At 36.3% G+C, this 16,152-nt stretch overlaps 1 protein-coding gene across 1 annotated transcript in view; it reads right to left on the reverse strand.

The window, feature by feature from the left end:
- Nucleotides 1-669: 669 nt before the first annotated feature.
- LOC107716234 (kinesin-like protein KIF1B) overlaps nucleotides 670-16,152 on the reverse strand; it is a 38,160-nt gene continuing 22,677 nt past the window's right edge. Inside the window, exons 24-42 of the mRNA XM_016522616.1 lie at nucleotides 14,117-14,219; nucleotides 13,574-13,722; nucleotides 12,721-12,899; nucleotides 12,297-12,437; nucleotides 11,346-11,597; nucleotides 9,584-9,702; nucleotides 9,394-9,479; nucleotides 8,737-8,866; nucleotides 7,845-7,989; nucleotides 7,614-7,704; nucleotides 7,298-7,416; nucleotides 6,281-6,336; nucleotides 3,997-4,197; nucleotides 3,256-3,364; nucleotides 2,978-3,044; nucleotides 2,433-2,517; nucleotides 2,163-2,268; nucleotides 1,638-1,664; nucleotides 670-1,498 (exon numbers count right to left, since the gene is read on the reverse strand). Of these exons, the coding sequence (XP_016378102.1) occupies nucleotides 1,489-1,498; nucleotides 1,638-1,664; nucleotides 2,163-2,268; nucleotides 2,433-2,517; nucleotides 2,978-3,044; nucleotides 3,256-3,364; nucleotides 3,997-4,197; nucleotides 6,281-6,336; nucleotides 7,298-7,416; nucleotides 7,614-7,704; nucleotides 7,845-7,989; nucleotides 8,737-8,866; nucleotides 9,394-9,479; nucleotides 9,584-9,702; nucleotides 11,346-11,597; nucleotides 12,297-12,437; nucleotides 12,721-12,899; nucleotides 13,574-13,722; nucleotides 14,117-14,219 (2,175 nt within the window). The 3' untranslated portion in view covers nucleotides 670-1,488. The remainder of the gene's footprint in view (nucleotides 1,499-1,637; nucleotides 1,665-2,162; nucleotides 2,269-2,432; nucleotides 2,518-2,977; nucleotides 3,045-3,255; nucleotides 3,365-3,996; nucleotides 4,198-6,280; nucleotides 6,337-7,297; nucleotides 7,417-7,613; nucleotides 7,705-7,844; nucleotides 7,990-8,736; nucleotides 8,867-9,393; nucleotides 9,480-9,583; nucleotides 9,703-11,345; nucleotides 11,598-12,296; nucleotides 12,438-12,720; nucleotides 12,900-13,573; nucleotides 13,723-14,116; nucleotides 14,220-16,152) is intronic.

Consider the following 16,152-nt stretch of genomic DNA (forward strand, 5'->3'; position numbering starts at 1 on the left):
ATCATCATCAACGTTGAAAACAGCTGCTTAATATTTTTGTAAAAACTGTACACTGATACATTTTTAACCAAGTCTTTGATGAATATAAAGTTCAAAAGAACAGCATTTATTTGAAACAGAAATCTTTTGTAACATTATAAATATCTTTACTGTCAACTTTTGATAAATTTAATGCATCCTTGCTAAATAAAAATAACAACACATTAAAAAAAAATCTCAAATTGAACAAACCATTAGTATTTTTAGGAAAATCTTACCTGGGCTTCCTGTGTCAGCTATTTTGCACAAGCTAAGCTCATAGATTCCAGTCACTTTATTACTGTAACAGAAACATCAGAAAACAGTGTTAGCAAAGTTTCTTAAATTTTTAAACGAAAAAAAAAAAAAAATCTGGAAAAGACACATGACTGGAGTAATGATGCTGAAAATTCAGCTTTGCAGCACAGGACTAAATTACATTTTAAAATATATTACAGTAGAAAACATGATTTTAAATTGTAATAATATTTCACAATATTACTGTTTTTTGTATTTTATTTCTGATCAAATAAATGCAGCCTTGGCAAGCATAAGAGAAAAAAAAAATCTTACAGACCCCAAAACTTTGAAACCGTAGCATACCTGAAAGATTATTAAAATGAACAAATTTTATTTTTACTTCATTTAACATTTATTTAACACTTTATTTATCATTCACCAATTAATTATTCACAGTAATACCAAAAATATTAATTAAGAAAGTAAATAGGTTAAATTTTGATTTCATGCTGACTTTAAACTGCAGATGGCAGTGAATATCTATAAGCATCAGGCTACCACATTAGTTATGCTGCCTATAAACTTTCAGCTAACAGATGGTGCTTATGGACAGGCAATCTCCTCTAACACTGTGAAAAACATGAGGTGTAATGCCAGCTGCATCACGCGCTGTTGGGAGATCTCTGTGCCTAAATAGTTTGTTCATGTGCTCGAGTCACATAGCGATGAACACAACACAAGAGTGTTGTCAGGTGCTACATTATTAGTGATCTGGTGTGAGCCTGAAGCAGACTGTGAAGAAGCAGTGTGCATGTGTGTGACTCAGGACTACAGCGCAGTGATGACTATAAGCAAAGGCACACGATTGACATGAACAGACATTGAGACAGAGAAAAACAGAGAGATTGGTGCAGGTGACTCCTCCTCAAATATCCTTCCATCTCTTTCTCCACTCGCTCACCTCCCTCTCTTGTCCTCATTTTACTGTTTAAATGGCACGTAGATGCACAAAAGCTTGCCTGCGTCTGTATCTAGACTCATCAATTCAGATTTCAGCTGCTAATAAGCCAAATTTAGTAATACAGTGAATGCAGAGTATAATGTATTATCAAATGTAAATGTCAGACCTACATTCATCCACTGAGAGTTTTTTTTTTCTTGTTAAAGAAATGTCATTTTGATCATTAGGGGGGAAAAATCCCTAGTAAAATTCACTAGTAATACTTCACCTTAACTCATACTATCATGTAGAATGAGTTCAGAGAGAAGCAGAAAACAATGACACAGATACATAATTTTGCTACTGTTACACCTACAGATCACAAATGTATCATAAAGCACTTTAATGGTAAAAATGCTTTATGAGGTGGTTCTGATACCTAGCAATATCGCTATCAATACAAAGGCTGAGCAAAACCAAGAGTTCAACCGCAGCAGGAAAAGGTCGAGAACAAAAAGAGAGACAAAACAAGCAGAAACAGTCAGGCAACAGAAACATTTACAAATCAAAAGACAAAAAGCAGCATTCAGATTAAACAGGCAAAGGAAATAAATGAAAATAAAGCAAACTGGCATCATTAAAAGAACACAACAAGCACATTTTCATAATAAGTAGAGCTGTATGCACTGTGCACATTGATTAAATTGCTGTTTCTCGTTTGGTCCACTAGATGGCTCTCTTTCTCCCTGCAGGATTTTTCCCTCTCACTGACAGCAACAGTGACTCATATTCAACATGCTCTCCTGAATTCTAAGCAGTTAGGTAGATGCATTTGCATTAGGTGAGCAGAGCATTTGCAGACCTTTTATGCCGTTTGGAAACAGACAACCTTCCAATGACAGCAGACAGATGAACTGAACTTGATTTAACAGGTTGTCCAATGTGGAGAGTGAACACAACATACCTGCTGGAGTTGTGAGAAGATTTCAAGTTTTTAGCTGAGATGATGTTGAGAGACAGGACTGTGTCTGCAGCCGAATCATCCACTTCTGGCTTATTCCTGATTCGACCTACAACGGACAACAATCGATGTCAGATGGCTGTAGCCTTTATAATACACTTTATAAAATGGTTATTTCAGGCCCTGGCTTCTGATTGGTCAATAGAGCAATCCAGCTGTGCTAACAGCAATTATTTCTTCCATTTAGGATTTTAGGACAAAATTTGTACTGACCAACCACCAGCTCTCTGACATCTTTCCAATGCAGCTCACTGCCCTTCTCGTGGATCAGAGTGACTGTTATTCTACGCTGAATGCCCTGAAAACACACGCAACACAGGTTACTAAAAGCAATCTCAATTTGAATCATTTATATGTCCTTGACTAAGGACAGTGAACATGATCTTTAAGCTAAACTACAGCTTTACAGACTGCAACTGCAGAGAGAATTCAATATTAATAGAACAGGGAGACAGAACAACATGTACATTGCAATGCAAAGATCTATGAAAATTTAATGCAATGATAACAGAATTTTATATTCAGTTATAATCACTATAATGCTATTCAATATGTTATGCATTCACTGTGTTTTTATAAATTCCTAAAATGTTCTGGTCAATTGTTTTTGCAGTTTTTTGATGTTTCCAGTACATCATATTTCATATATAAATATAAGGTAATGTTAATAATATCAAAAGAAGAATTGTAGCCATATCATTTTAAGAGCAAATATTTATACTCCTATTAGTTAAAGCATAAATAGAAAGAATAAATACCTGGTGCAAAAGGTATGTGCCATGACAGGGAAGACCTCCTGAGTGATCTACTACTGCTGGGATATAACTACAATAAACAACACACAATTCATATAATCACAAACACATTTTATAGCAACATATTTATATGAAATACTAAATGTATAATTTGAAATATAATATATGTAATAAATGTATAATTTCTCTTCAAATGTTGATTATTGCCTGAGGCATCACAGTAAAACCATTTTAACCAAAAATATTGGGCCTGTATGTAGATATAAATATGGTTCACTTACTCTCCAGTGGGCTCCAGTTCACTGATCTCGAACCAGGCCAGCAGGTCATACTTGCTCACACACTGACCCAGGTTAGACTTGCTGATGGCGTTCAGTTTGGTGGCTGGCACTGCAAGGAAAGTTGAATATTAACAGGGCGGGAATATGATGAACCATATGACTGATGTATTTAAAATCAGCCTACTTTCTTTACTAAAAAGGCCAGGTTCTATTAATCCATTAAAAAAATGCTGAACATGACAGATAAGCAATACGAGCGTGAGTCAGGTAATGTGAAGAAACACAAAGCATCAGCTTAAAGGATGGTCATTATGTAGACTTTGGAAAATCGGCCACAAGAAATTCTACACTACATCGGGAAAATCAATACAGCCTGATTTGCTCCTAAAACGGCAGCTGAGGGGGCGGCACTCAATTTCCTGCAGCCGTCTGCTGTTTTAATTAGCAGTACAGTTTCAAAGCATCACAAAAGGAAACACCAAGCAGCTGTCGTAGCAGTCTAGATCAACCAGGGAGGGAAAATAAGGGAGAGTGACACTTAAAAACACAGCAACTCAAGGAAAAGCCTTTATAGCTTTATATCTTCAGGATCAGGAATATCTACATTTCAAAGAACGTCCACTGGGATTCTGTCATCAGGTGGGGATGAAGGGCGACACTAGTCACAGTATATTAAAGCACAGCACAGAGCCAATCACTATCGATCTCAACTACTCTGCGCCTTTGAGGCTCTGTACCAACCGTCATGTTTGGGCACTCTGAGAACGGGGCTGTTGGGTACAGGGAGAAAGGGGAAGTGGGACAGCTCATCTGCCCCTTCCTCCAGGCTGGCGACGGCCGTGGAGGCCAGTGCATTGGCGTGCTCTGAGAGTGTGTCCAACACCTGGCCGTGCATGTACCCGGTCATCAGATACCTGATCAACTCAATCTTACGTGTATGGTCTGGGTGGGTGACACCAGGTTAGAGTGGTGAGGACGAGGATTGAAATGAAAAAGACAAAGATGGTGTTAAATGTATGTGAGAAATGGAAAAGATGAAGTATGCAGTTGCCCCAAAAACTATTTGTGCACTTAAAAATGTATGAATCTCTTTGCATTATAACAAAATGTTATATATCAAAGTGGCATTTATTTTGAAGATAAAATATAAAAATATGGACTACCATTTAACGACTTAGGGTAAGATTTTTTTTTTTTCTGAAAGAAATTAATATTTTTATTTGATCATTAATATGATTAAAAGTGACAGTAAATTATATATATATATATATATATATATATGAAATAAATGCTACTTTTGAATTTTCTATTTATCAGAGAATCCTAAAAAAAGTATCAGTGTTTTTACAAAAATATTATGTAGCACAACAAATGTTTCTTGAGCAACAAATCAGCATATTAGAATGATTTCTGAAGGATCATGAGACATTGGAGACTGGAGTAATGGAGAAAATTCAGTTTTGCTGTCACAAGAATAAATTACATTTTGAAATATATTAAAACAGAAAACAGTTGTTTAAATCATAATAATATTTCACAATATTACTTTATTTTTGATCAAATAAATGCAGTCTCGATGAGACTTAAAGGGTTAGTTCACCCAAAAATGAAAATTCTGTCATTAATTACTCACCCTCAGTAATTACTCAGCTCTCAGATTCCATCAAAAATATCTTAATTTGTGTTCCGAAGATGAACGAAGGTCTTACGGGTTTGAAACGACATGAGGGTGAGTAATTAATGAAAGAATTTTCATTTTTGGGTGAACTATCCCTTTAAGACATTTAATATACAGGTACATCTCAAAAAATTAGAATATCATGAAAAAGGTCAATATTTTTTGTCACTCATTCAGAAAGTGAAACCCATATATTATATAGATTCATTACACATAGAGTGAAATATTTCAAGCCTTTATTTCTTGAATTTTGATGATTATGGCTTACAGGTAATGAAAACCCAAAATTCAGTGTCTCAGAAAATTAGTTCATGATATTCTAATTTTTTGAGATGTACCTGTATATATTATTATATATAATATAATAATCAATCAAAGAAAAATTAATCGTACCAACCCCAAACTTTTAAACAGTAATGCACTATATACAATAAACATAATAAATACATATGTACTATTAAAGCAAATAAATAATATTATATATTATTATATGTAAATATTCTATATTTACATAAAATATAAAGAAATTGTAAATATAATGTTCAAAATGCTAGTAAAAATTGACACTTTCTGGTTGTCAAATGCCAATTGGACTGATATTTTGTTATCTTAAGCTATAAAATTCATACCTTTTTAGGTGATTTAAGTGGCCAAAACTGTCCAAGTATTTTTTTGGGCCACTGTATGAGAAAGTATTTTTTAATTATTATTTAAATTCCAGAGTGGCACTTGGAGACTTCAAACCACTTTTAACACAGCTCTCTGAATGAGATTTTATACGACAGGTCTTTTTTTTACACTCTGCATCTACAATATATAAATCACAAAGAGCTCTACAGCTTTTCCAATTATCTCCAACTGAGCTGTAGCACCTCTAGATTCATACTGCGATATAAAAGACTGACAGCTCGGGGTGAAGATCAATACACCGTCAGGATTGATGACACTTCAAGGCTACAGCCTCTGTTTTATTTTTGTTCCCTATCAAAAAAACAACAGTCTGGACTGGAACGGCTGACAGCTGCATCTTTCAAACTGACTTGCTGCATAAATGAGATCCGGAGCCCTTTTGAGAGGAGATAACCTTATCGAATGAAAGAGTTACAGATTACAGCATTGTGAACTGCGAGGTAGTTCCTTGTATAATGAATGATGTAATGAATTACACGAATAATTAGAAGAGAGATAGAGGAGCATACAAGCTCCGGGCGAGGATTATTAAAGGAATCTGCTTTATTATTACTTATGCAAATTTAAGACTCTTCAAGCTGACTTAATGAACGTGATGTTCTTTATGAAGACTAATGGAGATGTCGTTTTTGAGTTATATAGTAGTTGCCATCATACCTGGTTTAGACAAAGGCATAGGTGGGGGGTAGTACTTTCTGGAAGGCTGAGAAGGGCTACAAGAGAAGCAGAAAATGAATCAGAAATGTAAAAAAAAAATATATATATTAATACTAATCAATCTGTATGTTGATTTAATCAATCCACCAAGGGCATAACCACATAGTCAGGATTATGAGAACATTTATTTCCTGCTATATTCATACTATATTTTTTATAACAATTAAGATACGCTGTAGAACAACTATACAATATATATGTTTCAGTTACTTATTTAAATACAAAACAAGCTCCATCAACATGTCGATAACAGAGGGAAATAATATCGACTTGATTTGTTAAAATAAAAAATAAATAAGTAAATGTGTTGATAGAACTTACATTGGACATTTAAAATTTTAAAAGCTTTCCTGTCATTCCTTTATTTCATTTTATTTATTTATTTATTTTTTTTATGCCATATCAGCATCAAAGGCTATTTTCCTGTCAAAATGGAATAATTTAAAGTACAATGTAATGTTGTTATTGTTAACTAAACAAAATCTATTAATCGATTTATAATTGAAATAAATTAATATATAAATATTAGATGAAAAACTTAAACTTGAAAGACTTAAACGAAAATTAGAAATGTTCCAACTAACTGAAATAAATGAGTTAAGGTTGAAGTACTAAAATCACTTAAACGAAAATTAGAAATGTTGCAACTAACTGAAATAAATGAGTTAAGGTTGAAGTACTAAAATCACTTAAACCAAGACTGAGACAAAAATAAACATTACAGCACTGTAAAAAACTATAAAAGATAAAATGTTTAATTTTCATATTTGACAACTGTAAAATTTTATAACATCTGTCACTGACAAATACCTTTGACAAATTAGAATACTAGAGAAAAGTCAGCCTTAATGTGGTTATGGCCCTGAAATGTAAATGGCCCTCAAAATATTGAATGATTTCAAGCTAAACGTATGATTATGTTTATCAAATGTATGATACTGGACAACAGGTTGTTACCTGACCACTTCCTGTCCATAGATGTGCAGTGGGTGCTGTTGGTAATGGCCAAACACTTCAAACACAACTGGCTTTGTCTTTATGTACTCAATAAAGGACTCTGTCACCTCCACTGAGATCTGGATGTGAAAACCGGATAAATAAGTTGACAACACATGCGTATTTGCCTGACAATGTGTAATAATGAGGCATAATTCTGCATACGCAGCTAGCCTGATGAAATACTTAAATGAGAGCAACTCTGGATCGGTTATGCCACCATAATGTTCAATTTCCTCCTTAAAAGCTTGTTTCTCTCACTGGTTTCAACACTTACATTCTGTACGTGGTAAAAGCCCAGCGGGGCACCTTTGCCTGTGTTCTTCAGGGGCTCTGTGCTGAACGCCTCATCGTGACGATGGAGGAAACTGTTGGCAGCATGAGACAGGATTACTGAGAGAAGCGTGACTGTGCGATTGCGTGATTTATGTGGAGGTGTGTGTGCTCTGTCTGAATAAAGACCAATGAGACAGGAACGAAGGGTTGCCATAGAGACAGACTGACTCACTTGAATTGGCAGAAGATGTCTGCGTACTCGGGCAGGATGCTGCTCGCCTGCAGAACGGTGACGCGGAAAGTGAAAATACTGCCCACTTCCAGATGCTCTGCCAAACTGTCACCCAGTTTGGTGTCCATGTTCCCAAGCTTTAAGTCTTTTAGACACAAAACACATTCATTAATATTAGATTTTGTTAATGGATCTCTAAACAGTTAATGTGAAATTGTTGATTTTATTGTTGATGCTGGCTGATTTTCTTGGGCATTCCTTGCATTTTTTTCTTGGCAAAACCTATTTCCACTGTGTAGAACCATCTTAATGCTATAACAATTCTATATTATAAAAAAAATACACTCAATCTATATGAAATCATTGATCTCTGCTAAATGCATAAATGTTAATCTTGTTTTTCTTGGTCAACAATTCTCTTTTATTTCTACTGTGTAGAATCATCTAATTCTATAAAAAAAATCTATATAAATAATCTAAATCAAGCATTTTATTTTATATGACAATTTTATATAGAACCTAATGCAGTTACATTTATTTTTATATTACGCTATTTATCACCACTATTAGAGGGTGTTTCTGAAAAATAGTTATACTGAAAAAAATGCAGGCAAACTGGAACAGGTTGATAGTTATTTTATATTATTTGATGTTTTAATAACAGAGACACCATAAATCTGTTTCCATGGTCTTCTTTTATTGACCTGTTAAAACCTGCTAGAAGAATCAGTTTGGTCCCAAAGCTTTCGGGTCACTGAGGCAGTGTAAATCAAAAGCGACATAGCAAAACACAACAGCATCGTCTGGATGTGTAAGCATTTCTTTTCACTCGGACTGAGCAGTTTTGTTCAGAGCTCAGAGGCTGCCAGCTGGCCTGTGCATCTACACTCACCCATGTCATTTATTCTGTTCATCTCCTCTGAAGGGGTGATGACCTCCGAACTCTGACCTTGACCTTCCACAATACGCAGCTCTTCCAAAGAGAGGCCAGAGCGGGTCATGACCACAGAGGAGAAATCACTCTGGATGGTGTAAGAGAGAGGAAGAAATAAAGAAAGGAAATAAAAAGATAAAGGCAGCGATCACAAAAATGTCTCACAACAACCAAAACCTTGAAGAAACTAGTACAAATGTCAAACCCGAGGCAAGATGTTTAAACTTCAAATGTTAACAATTTAGCTGGGTCGGTGTTTGGAATTAAAACTCTTTTATCAGATGAGACGAATAGTTTTTTGTGAAAAATGTTAAATGTTTGCACATGTTTTTTTGTTGTTGTAAAGTCTCATTCGACTATGTATGAACAGGCCTTAGAGAGAGAGAGAGAGAGAGAGATAGAGAGATAGATAGATAGATAGATAGATAGATACAGATAGATGATAGGGATGGATGGATGGATGGATGATAAGGATGGATGGATGGATGATAGGGATGGATGGATGGATGGATGATATGGATGGATGGATGGATGATATGGATGGATGGATGGATGGATAGATAGGGGGGGGGGCTTGCTAGATAGGGGGGGGGGGCTTGCTGGACTGACTCATACCTTTTTAAAATACTCATTGTCAAAAGAAATTTTAGCAGTGCCCGACTGACGCACACCAGATCCATAATCAGGAGCCTCTTCATCGGCTACAAAAACACAAATACCAAAGAATTAGGACACAAGTATCAACTGTGCTTAATTAAATCTGAGCCAAGCCTTAATTCATTCATTAATATAGAGCAGCGCTCACCAGCGATGGCTTGGACCCCCACTCGCAGGAATCCTCGCACTTCTCCCTTCTCTGTTACTATAGCGACACGGTGCACCAGAGGCACAGGATACAGCAGGTTACTCAGGTACACGAAGGCTCTGGAGGAAAAAGAATGGCAATTATAGTACTGCCCTGAGAGTCATCGCCGCCTGACAGTCTCATGCACCATATGTGCCATATGTAATAGTATGGACAGTACAAGAGATGTTTAAAAACAGCCTAGCAGTGTTACACACAGTCCCTTCCTTTCACTGCAGGGCCACGGGTTCATCTCCATAACCCTGATTAACACCATCAGAGAACAATGAATATGATGTGTCAGACACTTTCACTGAGCTGACGCAAACAAAACATCGCACTAAATAACAATAGACAGAAACAAATTTGTCAACCTTGAAACTGAATGCCAAAAAAAAAGAAGGGAAACCAAATAACGCATACATTATGTTGTACGGACAAAAAAAAATTTATTGTTTTTTTGCGAGAGAGATTGTATTAGAATATTTGATGTTTTCAGAGGCTAGGGGGCACACATAGTCTGAATTTCAGGAGCTGTTTGCAGTCAAAGAGCTCCTCCTCCCCCTGTAGGCAGCCTCAAGGCCAAGATGGAGGAGAGCTATCACTGTAGTGCATCAGTGAAGTCACAATGACGCAGGTCCATTTACGCCTCTGCATCGATCCAGACTATGTTGCCTCTCTCCTCCTCTATCCTTCTCTCTTGTATAGCTGACTGATAAATAACAGCTCTTAAGTACACTGAATGAAAATTCATATTAAAGGGAAAAAAAGAACACAGACAAAATTAAATAAAGACATTAAACAAATGAACACAATTTAATATTTTAATATACAAGCACAATAAATGAATAAGTTAATAAAAATAAAGAAACTGGGGCTGTAAATCAAAGTTAATGTGTTAACAGATGGGATTAACACAACGTATTGCAACAATCATATTTTTTAAAGAACCCTTAGCTTCGACATCATCAAGGTTTAAATTTTTGTCTGGCTTCTAAAAACTGATCTGAGCATTCCTTGTGTTCAAGTGTCTGTGTCTTAGACATACATTCACAATACTCCCTTAGCAGAGAATTTGATTCTCAGTCAATGGAGAAAGTCATTCTTTATGGGAGACGGGATGTTTAACAAAAGTAATTTGCATTCTTGTACGGTGAAATTTAATTACCATCGAGGCTAAGTGCAATATCACCCATAACTAAAACACTATCACTCATAAAAATGTTAATGTGAACTCCAGCAGAGAACAAATGTGGCAGGCCGGTGGCTAAAACTCTGCATATGTAAGATTAAGTCCATTAAGTGCTGAGAACATGGTTTTATTATTGAATTTTATTATTATTACATTTGCATTTCTTTCTTTGTATTAGATTTCTTGCCTAAAAAGGAACTGAATGCTAATTGCTAACCATAACACATTTTAATCGATTGACAGCCCGATTAAAATAAATACAATGGATGAAAACAAACACAAATGTGCACTAATGTTTAGAGTACTAATGTTAAACCAAACCAGACAGATGGAGGTTAAATAAAGGCTGTGGAGAACTGGAGGAGGTATCTGTTATACCCATGTGAGCCGTTTCCTAGATCAGATCTGATCTCACATTACTAGAAAATGTACACATGCCACACAACTGTCTCCATTTCTCTTTGTCATTCATTCTCTCTCTTTCCAGCCCTCATTTTTCAGGTTTCCCCCTGAGCAGTGGCCGCCACCAACCTGCCCACCAGAATGAACCATGGGGAACGGTCATAGAAGGGGTCCTGCCCATCGCTGAAGATGTCAGAGCCTTCCTCGGTCCCAGCATCTGAGCTGGTGTCGTCCACGAAAGCCTCGTCATCCATGAAGTCCTCCATCTCGCTCTGCCTTTCGTCGGCCAGCTCAGTAATCTCAGAATCGGTGGTGGAGAAGGTGGGCGAGGGAGTGCGGTCGGCCAGACGCTCGTTCACACAGCCGTGAAAAATAGGTGAGCTAAAAAAAAGGTGCGTGGGTAGGATGCAGGCACAAGCAAGAGTTTACAGGATTATTTAAATTAGCCACATTTAAGGGCCATGACTTTAGACATAAAATAGAAAACAATACATAGCAGGTACATAATACAGACCATAATGAATTGCTTTTCTTTTTTTTTTACTCTATTAAGGCAGTAAGTTTTTATATTTTAATAAGACATCATAGAAACGGTTCTAATCTTGATTATTGAAATAAAACATGGAAAAAAGATAAAAAACAAAAATCTCAATAATAATGTGTATAATGTGCACAGAGGAACAAAAAAAAACAATCTGCATATGAAATGAATGTTTAAAATAAAGACAAATGGATAAAAACATTGCATTAAAAAAATCTACATCAGCATACAGCAAAACACAAGCACAGAAAAATTTGGGAAAACAATGCAAAACAAATAAACAAAACAAAAAAATCATGTGAATGAAAAAAGGTGATTTGAATATACAGAGAAAAATAACCGTGTAAATGATTAAACAAAGATGTTGTGAATGATTTATGGGCTCCCTCTGAGAGCAGTTCTTTACAAACGAATATAACAAATTCTCACAGAATTAAACCTAATTTCACAGTATTTAAAACCACAGGACATAATGATTTCTGTTTAACATGCTCAATCATTTCTCAAGTCATATGAACATGTTTAGATGATTAGCATACCTCCCAACCAACTTGAACCAATGGAAGCGGTCATAGAACGGGTCACTGCCAGTCAAAGCACCCTCCCCATCCTCACTCGGATTGGACGAGGCCATCTCGCCTGCACGGTCGTACATCTCTCGCATCTGGTCCAGCCTCTGCCTGTAAGAACATGACAAGTCAAGTCACATTTCTGATCACACATCGCAAAATCAACGTTGAAACAAGTTTTGTGAGAAGTCATGCAAATTTTCTGTCATAAATGTCACCCTTAGAAACAATTACAGCTGACAAAAAGCACTTTAAACACCATTTAAAGTAAAAATAAAAAGAACACATTTTAAATAGAGCTTTGGGATCTCTAAATGGATTGTTCCAAATAATTGCACAAAAAATAAGAGCAAAACTCTGTAGATCACAGTCTGGTTGGCAGGCTGAGGCTTACTTGAGCTTCTCCAGGGACCAATAGTGAGTGGCTCCGTTCTTCAAGTCCTGAACCTCCACAGCCACCACCGTTCGAGGGAAAGGCCTAGTGTCATGCTCTTTCTCCGGTTCTGGAGGCAGCAGCTCCGGGGGCAGTGGAGAGTAGAGGGTGTCCGTGAGTAAGACAAACTGGAACTGGACCTACAAATAGATCATGTAAACGAGACATAAGGGCATAAACAAGGATGAATGATGTGAGCTGATGACGAATAGATTGTAGGTTCAGACATTTTTGGAAACTGAAGTAATGTATCAAAGTTGAATACAGCAGAAGATTTCCACACTCTAATGAAAAACAAATTAAATATTTCCTCTTGCCCCAATCAAGCTATAAATACAAAGTAAGAGCGCATGATAAATCAGAATAGAAATGTTTCTATCTCAAGGCTCCACAGCAAGGGTTATACACATATGAACTGAAAAAAGTGGCATAAACAAGTATAAGAGAAGCAAGTGACAGAAAAAGAACTGATGAAACTGTTCGTGTGTGCTTTTTTTTTTTACTTTAATGAGACAACCGTTGAAAGCTGACAGATGGGTAATGAGTAAAGCAACAGGGATCTGTCTGAGAATATGTAAATACAGCAGAACTTACTGGTAAACTGCCATCACAATGAAAAGCTCAGCCATACACTGTTTTACATCATGTTGTGGCACAGTGGCAGTAAAAAAAAACTGACCTGTCTGTTTTAGAGGCCATTCACACATACATAAACATGCACAAGACCGTCCTTTTAGGCCTTTTTTCAGGGTTTCACACTGGGTGAAGTTAAAAACAGTTCAATGTTTAGATGCCTGACAAATGTTTGCTGTACCTTTTTCTTGAGCTCCACACTGATGGCATTGGCTTCTTTGAGGTATACAGCATTGCCCCACAGCTGGTCTCTGAGGGAGGTGAACTGGTGGTATCTCCACTTCCTGAAAGCCCACTGGGCCAGCTCATACTCATGCTGGGTCCAGGGCACTGCAACAATACAGAAACAACAGTCAAACATGGCACGGCAGTGATATACTGTAGATGGTTGTGATTTTGCCAAGCAGGATGTTCTTATTGTTCCTAGAACAACATTCAATCAAACAGACTCTAGGGTCTGAGAGGTGTAGAGGCTTATCGGCCTATTATCTATGTTCCTCTGATTGTTGGGGTAGTTTTGGTTGGGTTGAGGTTATGGATAGGGTTAGGACAGGAATGTGATTCAAACAATGTTGATTTAGGAACATGTCCTACATGTCCCAGTACACTGCACATAAAAAATCTTTAGAAATATGGTTCATTTCATGCCATAGGGTAGCTTAACAACCACAAATATTAAATTCTGATCCTGACTATTTTGATTTTAGCATTTAAAATACACTACCTTCATCCTCCTCCTCTTCTTCTTCCTCTTCATCTGGGGTCTCTGCAGCCAGTGAGCGAGTCTCCACCTGTTTCTGCAGCTCTTGCAGTTTACTCTCATATACCTTTGAGAAGGTTTGATGAAGAGAGACGACACGATCATATCAGCACGATAAACACTCACTGAACCTTAGAGATAAAGCTTCAGAAGGATGGTTACACTGTAGCTTTAGTAATGGTGTGCCATTTGGCTAGTTCAAGATGACAGAATAATAATTATAATTCTTAAATTACTTTTTTAATGACTTAGACTGAAGTTAAACTAAACGGCACTAATTTTGCACACAGAACTAGACAATAAAGATAATGTTGCTATGCAGCTTCTAGGGTTGCTAGGGCATTGTGAGGTGGCTCAAGCAGAAAAAGCTCACCTCCGAGTCTCTTGTCCCTAGATATGTTGCAAATCCATCCTTACAATAAGTCTATGTGATTGCATAACACAAAAGCTGCAGGATGAGCTACATGCTGAAGTTCAATACTTTAGATTTGAGCAAACCCATAACTTTTATGTGATTAATAGTGAACACTTAAAGTACTTTTAATTTCAGTGTTCTGTCATGGGAAGAACACAGTTCTGATAATATCCAAGACATGAAACCCTTCCTGCACCCCTCCAGCATTTTTAAAAATTCAAAAAAAAAAAAAGGTATGTTCTCTACTGCCGCATCTACTGAAACTGTAGAAACAATTTTCAAGGTGCCTCATATACCTTTGAGAAGGTTTGATGAAGAGAGACGACACGATCATATCAGCACGATAAACACTCACTGAACCTTAGAGATAAAGCTTCAGAAGGATGGTTACACTGTAGCTTTAGTAATGGTGTGCCATTTGGCTAGTTCAAGATGACAGAATAATAATTATAATTCTTAAATTACTTTTTTAATGACTTAGACTGAAGTTAAACTAAACGGCACTAATTTTGCACACAGAACTAGACAATAAAGATAATGTTGCTATGCAGCTTCTAGGGTTGCTAGGGCATTGTGAGGTGGCTCAAGCAGAAAAAGCTCACCTCCGAGTCTCTTGTCCCTAGATATGTTGCAAATCCATCCTTACAATAAGTCTATGTGATTGCATAACACAAAAGCTGCAGGATGAGCTACATGCTGAAGTTCAATACTTTAGATTTGAGCAAACCCATAACTTTTATGTGATTAATAGTGAACACTTAAAGTACTTTTAATTTCAGTGTTCTGTCATGGGAAGAACACAGTTCTGATAATATCCAAGACATGAAACCCTTCCTGCACCCCTCCAGCATTTTTAAAAATTCAAAAAAAAAAAAAGGTATGTTCTCTACTGCCGCATCTACTGAAACTGTAGAAACAATTTTCAAGGTGCCAAGACATCTAGACATTTCACTACATTACATTACATTTATAATACATTGAAATAGTAATGAAAAGTTTCAGGTAGAACAGACTGTGCACCATAAAGAGAGGTATTTTGTGTGCAGTTTCACAAAAAATGTGGTCATATGTAATATTTTCCTGACATTTAAACACAATTCAGTTGTCCCACATAGTTTTATAACAAATGAGAATGTCCTGTCTGTAAATGCAATGTCAAAACAACTGTAAATCCACTTATACAAGATGGATAATAGAAGTGCTCTGGATTTGAAGTCAAACTCCTTTTATATTTAACTTCAAACTTATACCACAACACTGACTAATGGCTGACTGCTGTCATACATCCTAAGAGCTGTAATATGATGAAATGATCATGCTACTAATCTACTAATACACATTTTAAAATTCTTTAAATGTGATTGCTATTAAGTATATGTATATGCTATTAAGTATATATATAGATATATATATATAGATAGATAGATAGATAGATAGATAGATAGATAAAGACATTTGGCTCAGTGTCAACAGTCAGTACATTTGTGACCTGGACCACAAAACCAGTCATAAGGGTAAATTTTTCAAAATTGAGATTTATACATCATCTGAAAGCTGAATAAATAAGCTATCCTTTTGTTAGGAT

This window comes from Sinocyclocheilus rhinocerous, unplaced genomic scaffold, assembly GCF_001515625.1.
Source record: "Sinocyclocheilus rhinocerous isolate Xijiao unplaced genomic scaffold, SAMN03320098_v1.1 scaffold148, whole genome shotgun sequence".
Lineage (NCBI taxonomy): Eukaryota > Metazoa > Chordata > Actinopteri > Cypriniformes > Cyprinidae > Sinocyclocheilus > Sinocyclocheilus rhinocerous.